The 18,715-nt window shown below is 45.0% G+C and overlaps 1 protein-coding gene across 1 annotated transcript in view; it reads left to right on the top strand.

Moving 5' to 3' along the window:
• LOC124716700 (pecanex-like protein 1) overlaps nt 1-18,715 on the top strand; it is a 296,058-nt gene that overhangs the window by 162,977 nt on the left and 114,366 nt on the right. Inside the window, exon 18 of the mRNA XM_047243242.1 lies at nt 1,235-1,460. Within this exon, the coding sequence (XP_047099198.1) occupies nt 1,235-1,460 (226 nt within the window). The remainder of the gene's footprint in view (nt 1-1,234; nt 1,461-18,715) is intronic.

Genomic DNA, 18,715 nt, shown 5'->3' with positions numbered 1-18,715 from the left:
TCACTATAATTAAGGAACTAGCAATGGTAAAGTTTATTAATGACTGAAGAAAGCTTCGTAACACATGTTCTTAATAAAATTTACATGGTAAACTGCTCGGAAGTGAAGTAAAAGGTAAAGTGTTGTCCAAACATTTGAAAACATTAATATATGTTCCTTGGAAAAGATATGAATATACATACACTTAAGACAATATTTAGAAGGCAATACTGTGAACATATACCCCCTTACCCATTCTTTGATAAGTTCTGGTGATGAAATATTTACTGTTGATAAACGTTTGTGTTACTTGGCTGGAAAACTATGTACAACGGGATGGTATAAAGTTCACAATGTAAGATAACTGACTGCATTCTGTGATTGAAATTTGTGTTATAACTGACCATTCTTTGTATCTACCAATAAGAAGAAATTATTTTCCTTGATGCAGTTAGCAGAACAAGGTCCATATATGCCTGTTAAAATTCAGAGGTCAGCTTTCCGGAGTTGTGGATGTTAAAAAGACATTCTTGCTTTCCATCTTAAGAGATTAAACTTATTGAGAAATCCATCGGCCAACTTTTCCATTAGATACTTGCAAACACAGAAACACTATTTTGTGTCAGTTTTCCATTTGTAGTTAAGGAATACAGTTTCGTGTGTGAATGTGTTATTTTATTTACCCTCTATCAGTTGTACACCTACATATAATCCTGCCAGACGTATCTACATGCCACTGACACTTTATCACATTTTTTGTGTTGCCATTCCAGTTACCATGTGGGATATAGGCAATCAATGCAACCACATGTATAGTCACATTCCGTGGTATTATTGATGGCAACTTCTGATTTTTCATTAGCAATCTGCACAGTTGCCTGGAAGGCCTTAACCACAGGGTTACCAGACTAATGCACCAGCTTCTTATAAAAATTAATACTTGTGCAAAGAAAACTTCTCTTTCAGTTTTGTCAAAAACTTCTATATGTAAAGTTCAACAGGGAAATTCATCAAAATTTTAAGAATCCATGTTTAATTAAGGTTTAGGGCGAGTGATAAAGAAGTTCCCCCCCCCACCATTACCCCCTTACGGTCAAGGATGTGACCTATATTGAGGTGCAGCTTATATTTGTATTATACCTTAATTTCATTTTTACAAGCACAAAAGAAAAAATATGTCTTTATGATATTTGTAAATAACTGTAAACACACTATAGATTCCAGTTCTTCTTATCAGTATTTCCTGCATTTGCAGCTTCAACCGCATCGTGGCCCTATCACGACCCGTGTACTTCTGCCTGCTATCGAGCCTGGTGCTAATTGCACACTTCTCTGTAGAGTCCGGCCACTCTGATCCGACACCACATACTGTCTACGGTGTGACATTCTCTGCACGGCAGCTTGCACTGATGGCGAGGGAGGTGATGTTGAATTCATTGCTGCTCCTGCCTCTCGCCTTCAGTCTGGGTCTGCTGCCACAGGTAGGTGCAACACAAACAGAATCAGATGTCACAGAAACGTCTTGTGTCAACTGTGTTTGTGCATGCAATTTCCCTGTCTCTCTCCACCTTTATTTGTACACTTCTGCTGTGTATGATCTTCAATGGATGTTTATAACTAATACTTACTTCTTATGGAATGCAAGTGAGTATTCAAAGTGCAGCATTATGTCTGGCTTTTGAATTGTGGTTTGCTTTTTATGAAAGTTCTGTGAACAACAATTTCTACCCATGTGCAGGCTGAATTAACACTCAGTGTTTGAAATATGGTAGAATAATTTTATTTTTGTCGCAGGTTCATGTGTTGTAAGAATAAAGCAGATACCCTGTATTTCATTTTATGTCTCATGTTAATCACTGTTTAATCTTAGAAAATTCATTTTGATAAATTTACAGAGATGATATGTATATCTGTCCTCTCCATCCCCTTTTGTCAAGAAGGGGTGGGGTGCGTATCTCCAAGATACCGTAGGTGCAACCACATCAGAGGAGTAACTGTAGAGAGTCCAGGCAAACAGGTGCTTCCTGAAGATGGGCAGGAACCTTTTCATTAGTTGCAGGGGCAACAGCCTGGATGATTTACTGTTCTGGCCTTGTAACACTAACCAAAACGGCCCTGCTGTGCTGGTACTGCGAATGGCTGAAAGCAAGGGGAAACTGCAGCCGTAATTTTTCCTGAGGGCATCCAGCTCAACGATTGATTAACACCCACTTGAGTAAAATAGCCCCCCCCCTTTCAGATCTCTGGTGGGGACTACTCAGGAGGATGTAGTCATTAGGAGAAACAAAACTGGTATTCTATGAATCAGAGAGTGGAATGTTAGATTCCTTAATTGGACAGGTAGGTTAGAAAGTTTAAAAATGGAAGTGGGTAGGTTGAAGTTATATATATGTAGGAATTAGTGAAGTTCGGTGGCAGGAAGAACAGGACTTTTGGTCAGGTGAATAAAGGGCTATAAATTCAAAGTCACATAGGGGTAATGCAGGGTGGGTTTAATAAGGAATAAGAAAATACAGTGACCCCACAGAAAAAAGTCACAAGGAGTGAGATCTGGTGATTGGGGAACTCCAACACACAACACAGAAAGCTCGCTCCACACCTGAAATCGCCACGTTTGTGACTTGCGCTATTGGCAAATTACCAAACTATGCTGTGACGGTCAGGGTTTCTCTTTAAAATGACATATTTGTAATATCTGTACAGTGTTTGCTTCTTATGCAATAAGTAATTGAAAGTGTTCCTGGACTTTATGTACACCCTGTAGGAATACAGGTAAGCTACTGTGAACAGCATAGTGAACACATTATCATCATCAGTCTTGAGACAAAGCCAACACCTACCACAGTAGTAAAAGTCTTATGCCAGCTAGTTCCACAGATGATGAAGAAATTGAAAGAACGTATGATGATATAAAAGAAATTATTCAGATATTTCAGGGAGAAGGAAGTTTACTGTGATGGATACTGGAATTTGGTAGCAGGAAGAAGAGGAAAAGGAAAAATAGAAGGAGAATATGACTGGGGGAAAGGAATGAAAGAGGAAGGCACCTAGTAGAATTTTGGACAAAGCATAGTTTAGTCATCACTGATGCTTAGTTTAAGAATCATGAAAGAAGGTTGTATATGTGGAGAAGAACAGGAGACTTTGGAAGGTTTCAGCTTGATTATATTATAGTAAGATTTCAGAACCAGACTTTAAACTGTGCAGGCACAGATGTGGTCTCTGACCACAATTTATTGTGATTTATATACGCAGATGGAAGTGACAAATGAAAATTTGTACCGAGGCCAGGATTCAAACCCGTGTCTCCTGCTCACCAGGCAGATGCACTAACCAATATGCCACCCTGGCACAATTGTGTAGCACAACTACACAGACTATTCTAGCACACCTCCCTCCTCGGTGCAAATAGTGGGACCGTATAGTTTCATTTGATTAAAGCACCTTTGCCCGGGTTTTGGGCAGGATCCCTCATTTTGTTCGATGCTGAGGTAGCTATTCCAACACAGTTGAAGAACTTCTGCAATGCTGTTTGAGTTTAGGTGGGAATACCGAGTGGACCGAGGCACGAGTGAGAATTTGGATTGAGAAGGGAGGCATGCTTGGGTAGTTTATACAGTTGTGCAAACCCACTGTGCCAGGGTGGTGTAATGGTTAGTGCATGGGCCTTGTGAGCGTGAGACCAGGTGCAAAGCCCAGCCTTTGTACAAATTTTCCGCACATACACAGACACAAGCAGACATTGAAAATGTGTGTGTGCGAGTGTATACCCGTCCTTTTTTTCCCCCTAAGGTAAGTCTTTCCGCTCCCGGGTTTGGAATGACTCCTTACCCTCTCCCTTAAAACCCACATCCTTTCGTCTTTCCCTCTCCTTCCCTCTTTCCTGATAAGGCAACAGTTTGTTGCGAAAGCTTGAATTTTGTGTGTATGTTTGTGTTTGTTTGTGCGTCTATCGACCTGCCAGCACTTTCGTTTGGTAAGTCACATCATCTTTGTTTTTAGATATATTTCTCCCATGTGGAATGTTTCCCTCTATTATATATATATATATATATATATATATATATATATATATATATATATATATATACACTCCTGGAAATGGAAAAAAGAACACATTGACACCGGTGTGTCAGACCCACCATACTTGCTCCGGACACTGCGAGAGGGCTGTACAAGCAATGATCACACGCACGGCACAGCGGACACACCAGGAACCGCGGTGTTGGCCGACGAATGGCGCTAGCTGCGCAGCATTTGTGCACCGCCGCCGTCAGTGTCAACCAGTTTGCCGTGGCATACGGAGCTCCATCGCAGTCTTTAACACTGGTAGCATGCCGCGACAGCGTGGACGTGAACCGTATGTGCAGTTGACGGACTTTGAGCGAGGGCGTATAGTGGGCATGCGGGAGGCCGGGTGGACATACCGCCGAATTGCTCAACACGTGGGGCGTGAGGTCTCCACAGTACATCGATGTTGTTGCCAGTGGTCGGCGGAAGGTGCACGTGCCCGTCGACCTGGGACCGGACCGCAGCGACGCACGGATACACGCCAAGACCGTAGGATCCTACGCAGTGCCGTAGGGGACCGCACCGCCACTTCCCAGCAAATTAGGGACACTGTTGCTCCTGGGGTATCGGCGAGGACCATTCGCAACCGTCTCCATGAAGCTGGGCTACGGTCCCGCACACCTATAGGCCGTCTTCCGCTCACGCCCCAACATCGTGCAGCCCGCCTCCAGTGGTGTCGCGACAGGCGTGAATGGAGGGACGAATGGAGACGTGTCGTCTTCAGCGATGAGAGTCGCTTCTGCCTTGGTGCCAATGATGGTCGTATGCGTGTTTGGCACCGTGCAGGTGAGCGCCACAATCAGGACTGCATACGACCGAGGCACACAGGGCCAACACCCGGCATCATGGTGTGGGGAGCAATCTCCTACACTGGCCGTACACCACTGGTGATCGTCGAGGGGACACTGAATAGTGCACGGTACATCCAAACCGTCATCGAACCCATCGTTCTACCATTCCTAGACCGGCAAGGGAACTTGCTGTTCCAACAGGACAATGCACGTCCGCATGTATCCCGTGCCACCCAACGTGCTCTAGAAGGTGTAAGTCAACTACCCTGGCCAGCAAGATCTCCGGATCTGTGCCCCATTGAGCATGTTTGGGACTGGATGAAGCGTCGTCTCATGCGGTCTGCACGTCCAGCACGAACGCTGGTCCAACTGAGGCGCCAGGTGGAAATGGCATGGCAAGCCGTTCCACAGGACTACATCCAGCATCTCTACGATCGTCTCCATGGGAGAATAGCAGCCTGCATTGCTGCGAAAGGTGGATATACACTGTACTAGTGCCGACATTGTTCATGCTCTGTTGCCTGTGTCTATGTGCCTGTGGTTCTGTCAGTGTGATCATGTGATGTATCTGACCCCAGGAATGTGTCAATAAAGTTTCCCCTTCCTGGGACAATGAATTCACGGTGTTCTTATTTCAATTTCCAGGAGTGTATATATGTTGTTGTGGTCTTCGGTCCTGAGACTGGTTTGATGCAGCTCTCCATGCTACTCTATCCTGTGCAAGCTTCTTCATCTCCCAGTACCTACTGCAACCTACATCCTTCTGAATCTGCTTAGTGTATTCATCTCTTGGTCTCCCTCTACGATTTTTACCCTCCACGCTGCCTTCCAATGCTAAATTTGTGATCCTTTGATAACTCAAAACATGTCATACCAACCGATCCCTTCTTCTAGTCACGTTGTGCCACAAACTTCTCTTCTCCCCAATCCTATTCAATACATCCTCATTAGTTATGTGATCTACCCACCTTATCTTCAGCATTCTTCTGTAGCACCACATTTCGAAAGCTTCTATTCTCTTCTTGTCCAAACTGGTTATCGTCCATGTTTCACTTCCATACATGGCTACACTCCATACAAATACTTTCGGAAACGATTTCCTGACACTTAAATCTGTACTCGATGTTAACAAATTCCTCTTCTTCAGAAACACTTTCCTTGCCATTGGCAGTCTACATTTTATATCCTCTCTACTTCGACCATCATCAGTTATTTTACTCCCTAAATAGCAAAACTCCTTTACTACTTTAAGTGTCTCATTTCCTAATCTAATCTCCTCAGCATCACCCGATTTAATTTGACTACATTCCATTATCCTCGTTTTGCTTTTGTTGATGTTTGTCTTATATCCTCCTCTCAAGACACTGTCCATTCCGTTCAACTGCTCTTCCAAGTCCTTTGCTGTCTCTGACAGAATTACAATGTCATCAGCGAACCTCAAAGTTTTTACTTCTTCTCCATGAATTTTAATACCTACTCCGAATTTTTCTTTTGTTTCCTTTACTGCTTGCTCAATATACATTGAATAACATCGGGGAGAGGCTACAACCCTGTCTCACTCCTTTCCCAACCACTGCTTCCCTTTCATGCCCCTCGACTCTTATAACTGCCATCTGGTTTTTGTACAAATTGTAAATAGCCTTTCGCTCCCTATATTTTACCCATGCCACCTTCAGAATTTGAAAGAGAGTATTCCAGTTAAGGTTGTCAAAAGCATTCTCTAAGTCTACAAATGCTAGAAATGTAGGTTTGCCTTTTCTTAATCTTTCTTCTAAGATAAGTCATAAGGTTAGTATTGCCTCACGTGTCCCAACATTTCTACGGAATCCAAACTGATCTTCCCCGAAGTCCGCTTCTACCAGTTTTTCCACTCGTCTGTAAAGAATTCGCGTTAGTATTTTGCAGCTGTGACTTATTAAACTGATAGTTCGGTAATTTTCACATCTGTCAACACCTGCTTTCTTTGGGATTGTAATTATTATATTCTTTTTGAAGTCTGTGGGTATTTTGCCTGTCTCATACATCTTGCTCACCAGATGGTAGAGTTTTGTCATGACTGGCTCTGCCAAGGCCATCAGTAGTTCTAATGGAATGTTGTCTACTCCCGGGGCCTTGTTTCGACTCAGGTCTTTCAGTGCTTTGTCAAACTCTTCACCCAGTATCTTATCTCCCATTTCATTTTCATCTACATCCTCTTCCATTTCCCTAATATTGTCCTCAAGTACAACGCCCTTGTATAAACCCTCTATATACTCCTTCCACCTTTCTGCCTTCCCTTCTTTGCTTAGAACTGGGTTGCCATCTGAGCTCTTGATATTCATACAAGTGGTTCTCTTCTCTCCAAAGGTCTCTCTAATTTTCCTGTAGGCAGTATCTATCTTACCCCTAGTGAGACAAGCCTCTACATCCTTACATTTGTCCTCTAGCCATCCCTGCTTAGCCGTTTTGCACTTCTTGTCGATATCATTTTTGAGACGTTTGTATTCCTTTTTGCCTACTTCATTTACTGCATTTTTATATTTTCTCCTTTCATCAATTAAATTCAATATTTCTTCTGTTACCCAAGGATTTCTATTAGCCCTCGTCTTTTTACCTACTTGTTCCTCTGCTGCCTTCACTACTTCATCCTTCAGAGCTACCCATTCTTCTTCTACTGTATTTCTTTCCCCCATTCCTGTCAATTGATCCCTTATGCTCTCCCTGAAATTCTCTACAACCTCTGGGTCTTTCAGTTTATCCAGGTCCCATCTCCTTAAATTCCCACCTTTTTGCAGTTTCTTCAGTTTCAATCTGCAGTTCATAAACAATAGATTGTGGTCAGAATCCACATCTGCCCCTGGAAATGTCTTACAATTTAAAACCTGGTTTCTATATCTCTGTCTTACCATTATATAATCTATCTGATACCTTTTAGTATCTCCAGGATTCTTCCAGGTATACAACCTTCTTTTATGATTCTTGAACCAAGTGTTAGCTATGGTTAAGTTATGCTCTGTGCAAAATTCTACAAGACGGCTTCCTTTTTCATTTCTTCCCCCCAATCCATATTCACCTACTATGTTTCCTTCTCTCCCTTTTCCTACTGACGAATTCCAGTCACCCATGACTATTAATTTTCGTCTCCCTTCACTACCTGAATAATTTCTTTTATCTCGTCATACATTTCATCAATTTCTTCATCTGCAGAGCTAGTTGGCATATAAACTTGTACTACTGTAGTAGGCATGGGCTTTGTGTCTATCTTGGCCACAATAATGCGTTCACTATGCTGTTGGTAGTAGCTAACCCGCACTCCTATTTTTTTTATTCATTATTAAACCTACTCCTGCATTACCCCTATTTGATTTTGTATTTATAACCCTGTATTCACCTAACCAAAAGTCTTGTTCCTCCTGCCATCAAACTTCACTAATTCCCACTATATCTAACTTTAACCTATCCATTTCCCTTTTTAAATTTCCTAACCTACCTGCCCGATTAAGGGATCTGACATTCCACGCTCCGATCCGTAGAACTCCAGTTTTCTTTCTCCTGATAACGAAGTCCTCTTGAGTAGTCCCCGCCCGGAGATCCGAATGGGGGACTATTTTACCTCCGGAATATTTTACCTAAGAGGACGCCATCATCATTTAATCATACAGTAAAGCTGCATGTCCTCGGGAAAATTTACGGCTGTAGTTTCCCCTTGCTTTCAGCCGTTCGCAGTACCAGCACAGCAAGGCCGTTTTGGTTAATGTTACAAGGCCAGATCAGTCAGTCATCCGGACTGTTGCCCCTGCAACTACTGAAAAGGCTGCTGCCCCTCTTCAGGAACCACATGTTTGTCTGGCCTCTCAACAGATACCCCTCCGTTGTGGTTGCACCTACGGTACGGCCATCTGTATCGCTGAGGCACGCAAGCCTCCCCACCAACGGCAAGGTCCATGGTTCATACGTCGATAGACACACAAACAAACACAAATATACACACAAAATTCTAGCTTTCGCAACCAACGGTTGCTTCGTCAGGAAAGAGGGAAGGAGAGGGAAAGATGAAAGGATGTGGGTTTTAAAGGAGAGGGTAAGGAGTCATTCCAATCCCGGGAGCGGAAAGACTTACCTTAGGGGGAAAAAAGGACGGGTATACACTCGCGCGCACACACACACACACACACACACACACACACACACACACACATCCATCCACACATATACAGACCCAAGCAGACATATTAAAAGACCAATATATATGGCTTTACATATATATGTGGCTTTACATATACATCCTTTCGTCTTTCCCTCTCCTTCACTCTTTCCTGATGAAGCAACCGTTGGTTGCGAAAGCTAGAATTTTGTGTGTATATTTGTGTTTGTTTGTGTGTCTATCGACGTGCCAGCGCTTATATAAAACAGAGATGATGTGACTTACCAAACAAAAGCGCTGGCATGTCGATAGCCACACAAACAAACACAAATATACACACAAAATTCTAGCTTTCGCAACCAACGGTTGCTTCGTCAGGAAAGAGGGAAGGAGAGGGAAAGACGAAAGGATGTGGGTTTTAAAGGAGAGAGTAAGGAGTCATTCCAATCCCGGGAGCGGAAGGACTTACCTTAGGGGAGAAAAAAGGACGGGTATACACTCGCGCACACACACACATATCCATCCACACATATACAGACACAGACACAGACAGTGTCTGTATATGTGTGGATGGATATGTGTGTGTGTGCGATTGTATACCCATCCTTTTTTACCCCCTAAGGTAAGTCTCTCCGCTCCCGGGATTGGAATGACTCCTTACCCTCTCCTTTAAAACCCACATCCTTTCGTCTTTCCCTCTCCTTCCCTCTTTCCTGACGAAGCAACCGTTGGTTGCGAAAGCTAGAATTTTGTGTGTATATTTGTGTTTGTTTGGGTGTCTATCGACGTGCCAGTACTTTCGTTTGGTAAGTCCTAGCTTTCGCAACAAACAGTTGCTTCATCAGGAAAGAGGGAAGGACAGAGAAAGATGAAAGGAAGTGGGTTTTAAGGGAGAGGGTAAGGAGTCATTCCAATCCCGGGAGCAGAAAGACTTACCTTAGGGGGAAAAAAGGACGGGTATACACTCACCCACACACACACACACACATATACAGACACAAGCAGACACACACACATATATATATATATATATATATATATATATATATATATATATATATATATATATATATATATGTGTGTCTGCTTGTGTCTGTATATGTGTGGATGGATATGTGTGTGTGTGCGATTGTATACCCATCCTTTTTTCCCCCTAAGGTAAGTCTTTCCGCTCCCGGGATTGGAATGACTCCTTACCCTCTCCCTTAAAACCCACATCCTTTCGTCTTTCCCTCTCCTTCCCTCTTTCCTGATGAGGCAACAGTTTGTTGCGAAAGCTTGAATTTTGTGTTTGTTTGTGTGTCTATCGACGTGCCAGCGCTTTCGTTTGGTAAGTCACATCATCTTTGTTTTGACGTGACTTACCGAACGAAAGTGCTGGCAGGTCGATAGACACACAAACATACACACAAAATTCAAGCTTTCGCAACAAACAGTTGTCTCATCAGGAAAGAGGGAAGGAGAGGGAAAGACGAAAGGATGTGGGTTTTAAGGGAGAGGGTAAGGAGTCATTCCAATCCCGGGAGCGGAAAGACTTACCTTAGGGTGAAAAAGGACAGGTATACACTCGCGCACACACACACATATCCATCCATACATATACAGTCACAAGCAGACATATTAAAAGACAAAGTTTGGGCAGAGATGTCAGTCGAGGCGGAAGTGCAGAGGCAAAGATGTTGTTGAATGACAGGTGAGGTATGAGTGGCGGCAACTTGAAATTAGCGGAGATTGAGGCCTGGTGGGTAACGGAAAGAGAGGGTATATTGAAGAGCAAGTTCCCATCTCCGGAGTTCGGATAGGTTGGTGTTGGTGGGAAGTATCCAGATAACCCGGACGGCGTAACACTGTGCCTAGATGTGCTGGCCGTGCACCAAGGCATGTTTAGCCACAGGGTGATCCTCATTACCAACAAACACTGTCTGCCTGTGTCCATTCAAGCGTATGGACAATTTGTTGCTTCTCATTCCCACATAGAATGCATCACAGTGTAGGCAGGTCAGTTAGTAAATCATGTGGGTGCTTTCACACGTGGCTCTGCCTTTAATCGTGTACACCTTCCGGGTTACAGGACTGGAGTAGGTGGTGGTGGGAGGGTGCATGGGACAGGTTTTACACCGGGGGTGGTTACAAGGATAGGAGCCAGAGGGTAGGGATGGTGGTTTGGGGATTTCATAGGGATGAACTAAGAGGTTACGAAGGTTAGGTGGACGGCGGAAAGACACTCTTGGTGGAGTGGGGAGGATCTCATTTCAGGGCAGGACTTGAGGAAGTCGTATCCCTGCTGGAGAGCCACGTTCAGAGTCTGGTCCAGTCCCGGAAAGTATCCTGTCACAAGTGGGGCACTTTTGTGGTTCTTCTGTGGGAGGTTTTGGGTTTGAGAGGATGAGGAAGTGGCTCTGGTTATTTGCTTCTGTACCAGGTCGGGAGGGTAGTTGCGGGATGCGAAAGCTGTTGTCAGGTTGTTGGTGTAATGGTTCAGGGATTCCGGACTGGAGCAGATTCGTTTGCCACGAAGACCTAGGCTGTAGGGAAGGGACCATGTGATGTGGAATGGGTGGCAGCTGTCATAATGTAGGTACTGTTGCTTGTTGGTGGGTTTGATGTGGACGGACGTGTGAAGCTGGCCATTGGACAGATGGAGGTCAACGTCAAGGAAAGTGGCATGGGATTTGGAGTAGGACCAGGTGAATCTGATGCAACCAAAGGAGTTGAGGTTGGAGAGGAAATTCTGGAGTTCTTCTTCACTGTGAGTCCAGATCCTGGAGATGTCATCAATAAATCTGTACCAAACTTTGGGTTGGCAGGCCTGGGTAACCAAGAAGGCTTCCTCTAGGCGACCCATGAATGGGTTGGCATACCAGAGGGCCATCCTGGTACCCATGGCTGTTCCCTTTAATTGTTGGTATGTCTGGCCTTCAAAAGTGCAGAAGTTGTGGGTCAGGATGAAGCTGGCTAAGGTGATGAGGAAAGAGGTTTTAGGTAGGGTGGCAGGTGATAGGAAATGCTCCATCGCAGCGAGGCCCTGGACGTGCGGAATATTTCTGTATAAGGAAGTTGCATCGATGGTTACAAGGATGGTCTCCGGGGGTAACAGATTTGGTAAGGATTCCAGGCGTTCGAGAAAGTGGTTGGTGTCTTTGATGAAGGATGGGAGACTGTATGTAATGGGTTGAACGTGTTGATCTACGTAGGCAGAGATACGTTCTGTGGGAGCTTGGTAACCAGCTACAATGGGGCGGCCGGGGTGATTGGGTTTGTGAATTTTAGGAAATAGGTAGAAGGTAGGGGTGCGAGGTGTCGGTGGGGTCAGGAGGTTGATGGAGTCAGGTGAAAGGTTTTGCAGGGGTCCTAAGGTTCTGAGGATTCCTTGAAGCTCCGCCTGGACATCGGGAATGGGATTACCTTGGCAGTCTTTGTATGTGGTGTTGTCTGAAAGCTGACGCAGTCCCTCAGCCACATACTCCCGACGATCAAGTACCACGGTCGTGGAACCCTTGTCCGCCGGAAGAATGACGATGGATCGGTCAGCCTTCAGATCACGGATAGCCTGGGCTTCAGCAGTGGTGATGTTGGGAGTAGGATTAAGGTTTTTTAAGAAGGTTTGAGATGCAAGGCTGGAAGTCAGAAATTCCTGGAAGGTTTGGAGAGGGTGATTTTGAGGAAGAGGAGTTGGGTCTCACTGTGATGGAGGATGGAACTGTTCTAGGCAGGGTTCAATGTGGGTAGTGTTCTGGGGAGTTGGATCATTAGGAGTAGGATTAGGATCATTTTTCTTCGTGGCAAAGTGATATTTCCAGCAGAGAGTACGAGAGTAGGAAAGTAAATCTTTGACGAGGGCTGTTTGGTTGAATGTGGGAATGGGGCTGAAGGTGAGGCCTTTGGATAGGACAGAAGTTTCGAATTGGGAGAGAGGTTTGGAGGAAAGGTTAACTACTGAATTAGGGTGTTGTGGTTCCAGATTGTGTTGATTGGAATTTTGAGGTTTTGGAGGGAGTGGAGCTGGAAGTGGGAGATTGAGTAGATGGGAGAGACTGGGTTTGTGTGCAGTGAGAGGAGGTTGAGGTTTGCTGGAAAGGTTGTGAAGGGTGAGTGAGTTGCCTTTCCGGAGTTGGGAAACCAGGAGATTGGATAGTTTTTTGAGGTGGAGGGTGGCATGCTGTTCTAATTTGCGGTTGGCCTGTAGGAGGATGCTCTGAACAGCCGGTGTGGATGTGGGAGAGGAAAGATTAAGGACTTTTATTAAGGATAGGAAAGACTTACCTCAGGGGGAAAAAGGGCAGGTATACACTCGCGCGCGCGCGCGCGCGCGCAATCACACACACACACACACACACACACACACACACACACACATATATCCATCCACACATACACAGACACAAGCAGACATATTTAAAGACAAAGAGTTTGGGCAGAGATGTCAGTCGAGGCGGGAGTGCAGAGGCAAAGATGTTGAATGACAGGTGAGGTATGAGTGGTGGCAACTTGAAATTAGCGGAGATTGAGGCCTGGTGGGTAACGGGAAGAGAGGATATATTGAAGAGCATCCTCCTACAGGCCAACCGCAAATTAGAACAGCATGCCACCCTGCACCTCAAAAAACTATCCAATCTCCTGGTTTCCCACCTCCGGAAAGGCAACTCACTCACCCTTCACAACCTTTCCAGCAAACCTCAACCTCCTCTCATTGCACACAAAACCAGTCTCGCCGATCTACTCAATCTCCCACTTCCAGCTCCACTCCCTCCAAAACCTCAAAATTCCAATCAACACAATCTGGAACCACAACACCCTAATTCAGTAGTTAACCTTTCCTCCAAACCTCTCCCAATCCGAAACCTCTGTCCTATCCAAAGGCCTCACCTGCAGCCCCACTCCCAGATTCAACCAAACAGCCCTCGTCAAAGATTTACTGTCCTACTCTTGTACTCTCTGCTGGAAATATCACTTTGCCACGAAGAAAAATGATCCTAATCCTACTCCCAATGATCCAACTCCCCAGGACACTATCCAAATTGAACCCTGCCTAGAACAGTTCCGTCCTCCGTTACAGCGGGACCCAACTCCTCTTCCTCAAAATCACCCTCTCCAAACCTTCCAGGAATTTCTGACTTCCAGCCTTGCATCTCAGTCCTCTTAAAAAACCTTAATCCTACTCCCAACATCACCACTGCTGAAGCCCAGGCTATCCGTGACCTGAAGGCTGACCGATCCATCGTCATTCTTCCGGGGGACAAGGGTTCAATGACCGTGGTACTTGATCGTCGGGAGTATGTGGCTGAGGGACTGCGTCAGCTTTCATACAACACCACATACAAAGTTTGCCAAGGTAATCCCATTCCCGATGTCCAGGCGGAGCTTCAAGGAATCCTCAGAACCTTAGGCCCCCTGCAAAACCTTTCACCTGACTCCATCAACATCCTGACCCCACTGACATCCCGCACCCCTACCTTCTACCTTCTTCCTAAAATTCACAAACCCAATCATCCCGGCCGCCCCATTGTAGCTGGTTACCAAGCTCCCACAGAACGTATCTCTGCCTATGTAGATCAACACCTTCAACCCATTACGTGCTGTTTCCCATCCTTCATCAAAGACACCAACCACTTTCACGAATGCCTGGAATCCTTACCCAATCTGTTACCCCCGGAAACGATCCTTGTAACCATCGATGCAACTTCCTTATACAGAAATATTCCGCACGTCCAGGGCCTCGCTGCGATGGAGCATTTCCTTTCACGCCGATCACCTGCCACCCTACCTAAAACCTCTTTCCTCATTACCTTAGCCTGCTTCATCCTGACCCACAACTTCTTCACTTTTGAAGGCCAGACATACCAACAATTAAAGGGAACAGCCATGGGTACCAGGATGGCCCCCTCGTACGCCAACCTATTCATGGGTCGCTTAGAGGAAGCCTTCTTGGTTACCCAGGCCTGCCAACCCAAAGTTTGGTACAGATTTATTGATGACATCTTCAGGATCTGGACTCACAGTGAAGAAGAACTCCAGAATTTCCTCTCCAACCTCAACTCCTTTGGTTCCATCAGATTCACCTGGTCCTACTCCAAATCCCATGCCACTTTCCTTGACGTTGACCTCCATCTGTCCAATGGCCAGCCAGCTTCACACGTCCGTCCACATCAAACCCACCAACAAGCAACAGTACCTGCATTATGACAGCTGCCACCCATTCCACATCAAACGGTCCCTTCTCTACAGCCTAGGTCTTCATGGCAAATGAATCTGCTCCAGTCCGGAATCCCTGAACCATTACACCAACAACCTGACAACAGCTTTCGCATCCCGTAACTACCCTCCCGACCTGGTATAGAAGCAAATAACCAGAGCCACTTCCTCATCCCCTCAAACCCAGAATACCCCACAGATGAACCACAAAAGTGCCCCACTTGTGACAGGATACTTTCCGGGACTGGACCAAACACTAATGTGGCTCTCCAGCAGGGATACGACTTCCTCAAATCCTGCCCTGAAATGAGATCCATCCTTCATGAAATCCTCCCCACTCCACCAAGAGTGTCTTTTCGCCGTCCACCTAACCTTCGTAACCTGTTAGTTCATCCCTATGAAATCCCCAAACCACCTTCCCTACCCTCTGGCTCCTATCCTTGTAACCGCCCCCGGTGTAAAACCTGTCCCATGCACCCTCCTACCACCACCTACTCCAGTCCTGTAACCCGGAAGGTGTACACGATCAAAGGCAGAGCCACATGTGAAAGCACCCACGTGATTTACCAACTGACCTGCCTACACTGTGATGCATTCTATGTGGGAATGACCAGCAACAAACTATCCATTCGCATGAATGGACACAGGCAGACAGTGTTTGTTGGTAATGAGGATCATCCTGTGGCTAAACATGCCTTGGTGCACGGCCAGCACATCTTGGCACAGTGTTACACCGTCCGGGTTATCTGGATACTTCCCACCAACACCAACCTATCCGAACTCCGGAGATGGGAACTTGCTCTTCAATATATCCTCTCTTCCCGTTACCCACCAGGCCTCAGTCTCCGCTAATTTCAAGTTGCCGCCACTCACACCTCACCTGTCATTCAACATCATCTTTGCCTCTGCACTTCCGCCTCGACTGACATCTCTGCCTAAACTCTTTGTCCTTAAATATGTCTGCTTGTGTCTGTATATGTGTGGTTGGATATGTGTGTGTGTGCGAGTGTATACCCGTCCTTTTTTCCCCCTAAGGTAAGTCTTTCCGCTCCCGGGATTGGAATGACTCCTTACCCTCTCCCTTAAAACCCACATCCTTTCGTCTCTCCCTCTTCTTCCCTCTTTCCTGATGAGGCATCTGTTTGTTGCGAAAGCTTGAATTTTGTGTTTGTTTGTGTGTCTATCGACCTGCCAGCACTTTCGTTTGGTAAGTCACATAATCTTTTATATATATATATATATATATATCATTGTGTAATGTATCGGCTATGAAATGTAGATTAAAAGTTAAGAAATGGAAATTAGAGAGGTGAGGCCTGGCTAATTTGAAAAATCGAGAGGTTTAGAGTTTTATCGGTAGCATTAGGCAGTGGTTGGCTGGAACAGGAGAAAAGATCACAGAAGAAGATGAATGTGGGCAGCATTGAGAGATGAAATAGCAAAGCCAACGGAAGATCAAATAGTTAAAAAGACTTGATGAGAGAGAAAATATAAAACTGCTGCAAATGAAGCATGCAAAAGCAAGCACACGAATGGCTAGAGGACAAACGGAAGTCTGTAGAAGAATGTGCAGCTGTGTGAGATTTAGATACCACCTATAGGAAAATTAATAGAAGCCTTTGGAGAAAAGGAAAGCTATGACTATGAAGAGCTCGGAGAAAAAACCAGTACTAAGCAAACGGGGGAAAGCCAAAACGCTGGGAGGAATATATGGAGGGTCTGTGCAAGGGAAATGAACTTGAAGGCCATATTATAGAAAGGGAAGAGGCTGCAGAAAATCCAGGGTGGAATAACAGCAATATTAAAAGGATAGCCGGCCTGTGTGGCTGAGCAGTTCTAAGCGCTTCAGTCTGGAACCGCGCGACCGCTACGGTTGCAGGTTCGAATCCTGCCTCGGGCACGGATGTATGTGATGTCCTTAGGTTAGTTAGATTTGAGTAGTTCTAAGTTCTAGGGAACTTATGACCTCAGATGTTAAGTCCCATAGTGCTCAGAGCCATTTGAGCCATTAAAAGGATAGATTGTTACCACATAAAGGATGCATTGCATCACAGGCAGGAACAGTGAAAATAAATTTTAGAAATATTCCTGGTTTTGGACAAAGATTTCCTTCAGAAATAAAAACTTATACAATAACCACCACCTCACACACACACACACACACACACACACACACACACACACACACACAGAGTCCCTTTCTCCAGGCACTGAGACCTGACTGTACCCAGATACAGTGGCTGTGTTATGAGCACTCGGTAAAGCATTATATTTCATTGAGCATTGCAGTGTGACAGTTTCCTCTGTTACTTGGTGTGGCATTTTTTGGTTGGTATGATTTTCTTCACTTTGGCAGAATTGTGGACTCACTGCTGCTTATCCTCTGCTAATACGTATGTGAAGTAATGAAAGTTTACAGGTCCAGTGGCTGTTTGCACAAAAAGAGGCTGTGTAGCAATCTGTTGCCACAAGCCTTAATTATGAACGGGAATCACACGAGAGAAAGATGAGATTTCTCATTGTCTATCATGTGATCATATAATCAACTGGTACTGCAAAACTGCTGTGGAATAGCATTACAACACCATGCAGGAAGAGTTTAAGGGTTTAGTGCATTATAGAGGAGCAAAATATTATAACAATTGACAGACAATTTGTAAGGGATTCATTGTTATATACATCAAGCAGCACTCTGTTCTAAATTTGTAGGCACGGAGCACATGATGAAGTTTCTGTACGAACATTAAATTTTCTTAAGTCGAATGAACTATTACTGTGTTAGTTGCACCAGTTTTTGATTGAACTGAATAAGGAGTATGGATCCATTATATATTACTGCGAAGTATAACAACAATAGAAATTTGTGGGTGGAGCAATACGTAAAACAAAGTAATGGTAACAATTCAGCTATAGCAAACCAGTGCTTGGAACACAGAAACAGATAACAGAAAACAGCATCCACACAAACTTTCCAACACTAGCTCTTTCTCTAACAGCAGTACACACACAACCACACACACACCCAAAGGCACTCTCCCGTGGCCGCAGCAAGACTAACTGTTGTGACTTGGCAAGACAGCCAAGTCACTATGAGAGGAAGCCGAAAGGCACGCGCTTAAGCTCACGCAGACTGGCGTGAGGTCTGGAACATTACAAGGAAATGAGAACTTATAAAAACGGACGCAGTTGCTGTAATACTTAACTTTAATCCATAATTGGTGTACATCTCTCTTGACTACATTCTTCAAGATAAATATCAAATGCTATGGTGCCTTGCTAGGTCGTAGCAAATGACGTAGCTGAAGGCTATGCTAACTATCGTCTCGGCAAATGAGAGCGTATTTGTCAGTGTAGCTTCGCTAGCAAAGTCTGCTGTACAACTGGGGCGAGTGCTAGGACGTCTCTCTAGACCTGCCGTGTGGCGGCGCTCGGTCTGCAATCACTGACAGTGGTGACATGCAGATCCGACGTATACTAACGGACCGCGGCCGATTTAAAGGCTACCACCTAGCAAGTGTGGTGGCTGGCGGTGACACCACACTAACTATTGGTACTCGAT

Source organism: Schistocerca piceifrons, chromosome 9, assembly GCF_021461385.2.
Source record: "Schistocerca piceifrons isolate TAMUIC-IGC-003096 chromosome 9, iqSchPice1.1, whole genome shotgun sequence".
Taxonomy (NCBI): Eukaryota; Metazoa; Arthropoda; class Insecta; order Orthoptera; family Acrididae; genus Schistocerca; species Schistocerca piceifrons.
This window is presented reverse-complemented; position numbering and strand designations above follow the sequence as displayed.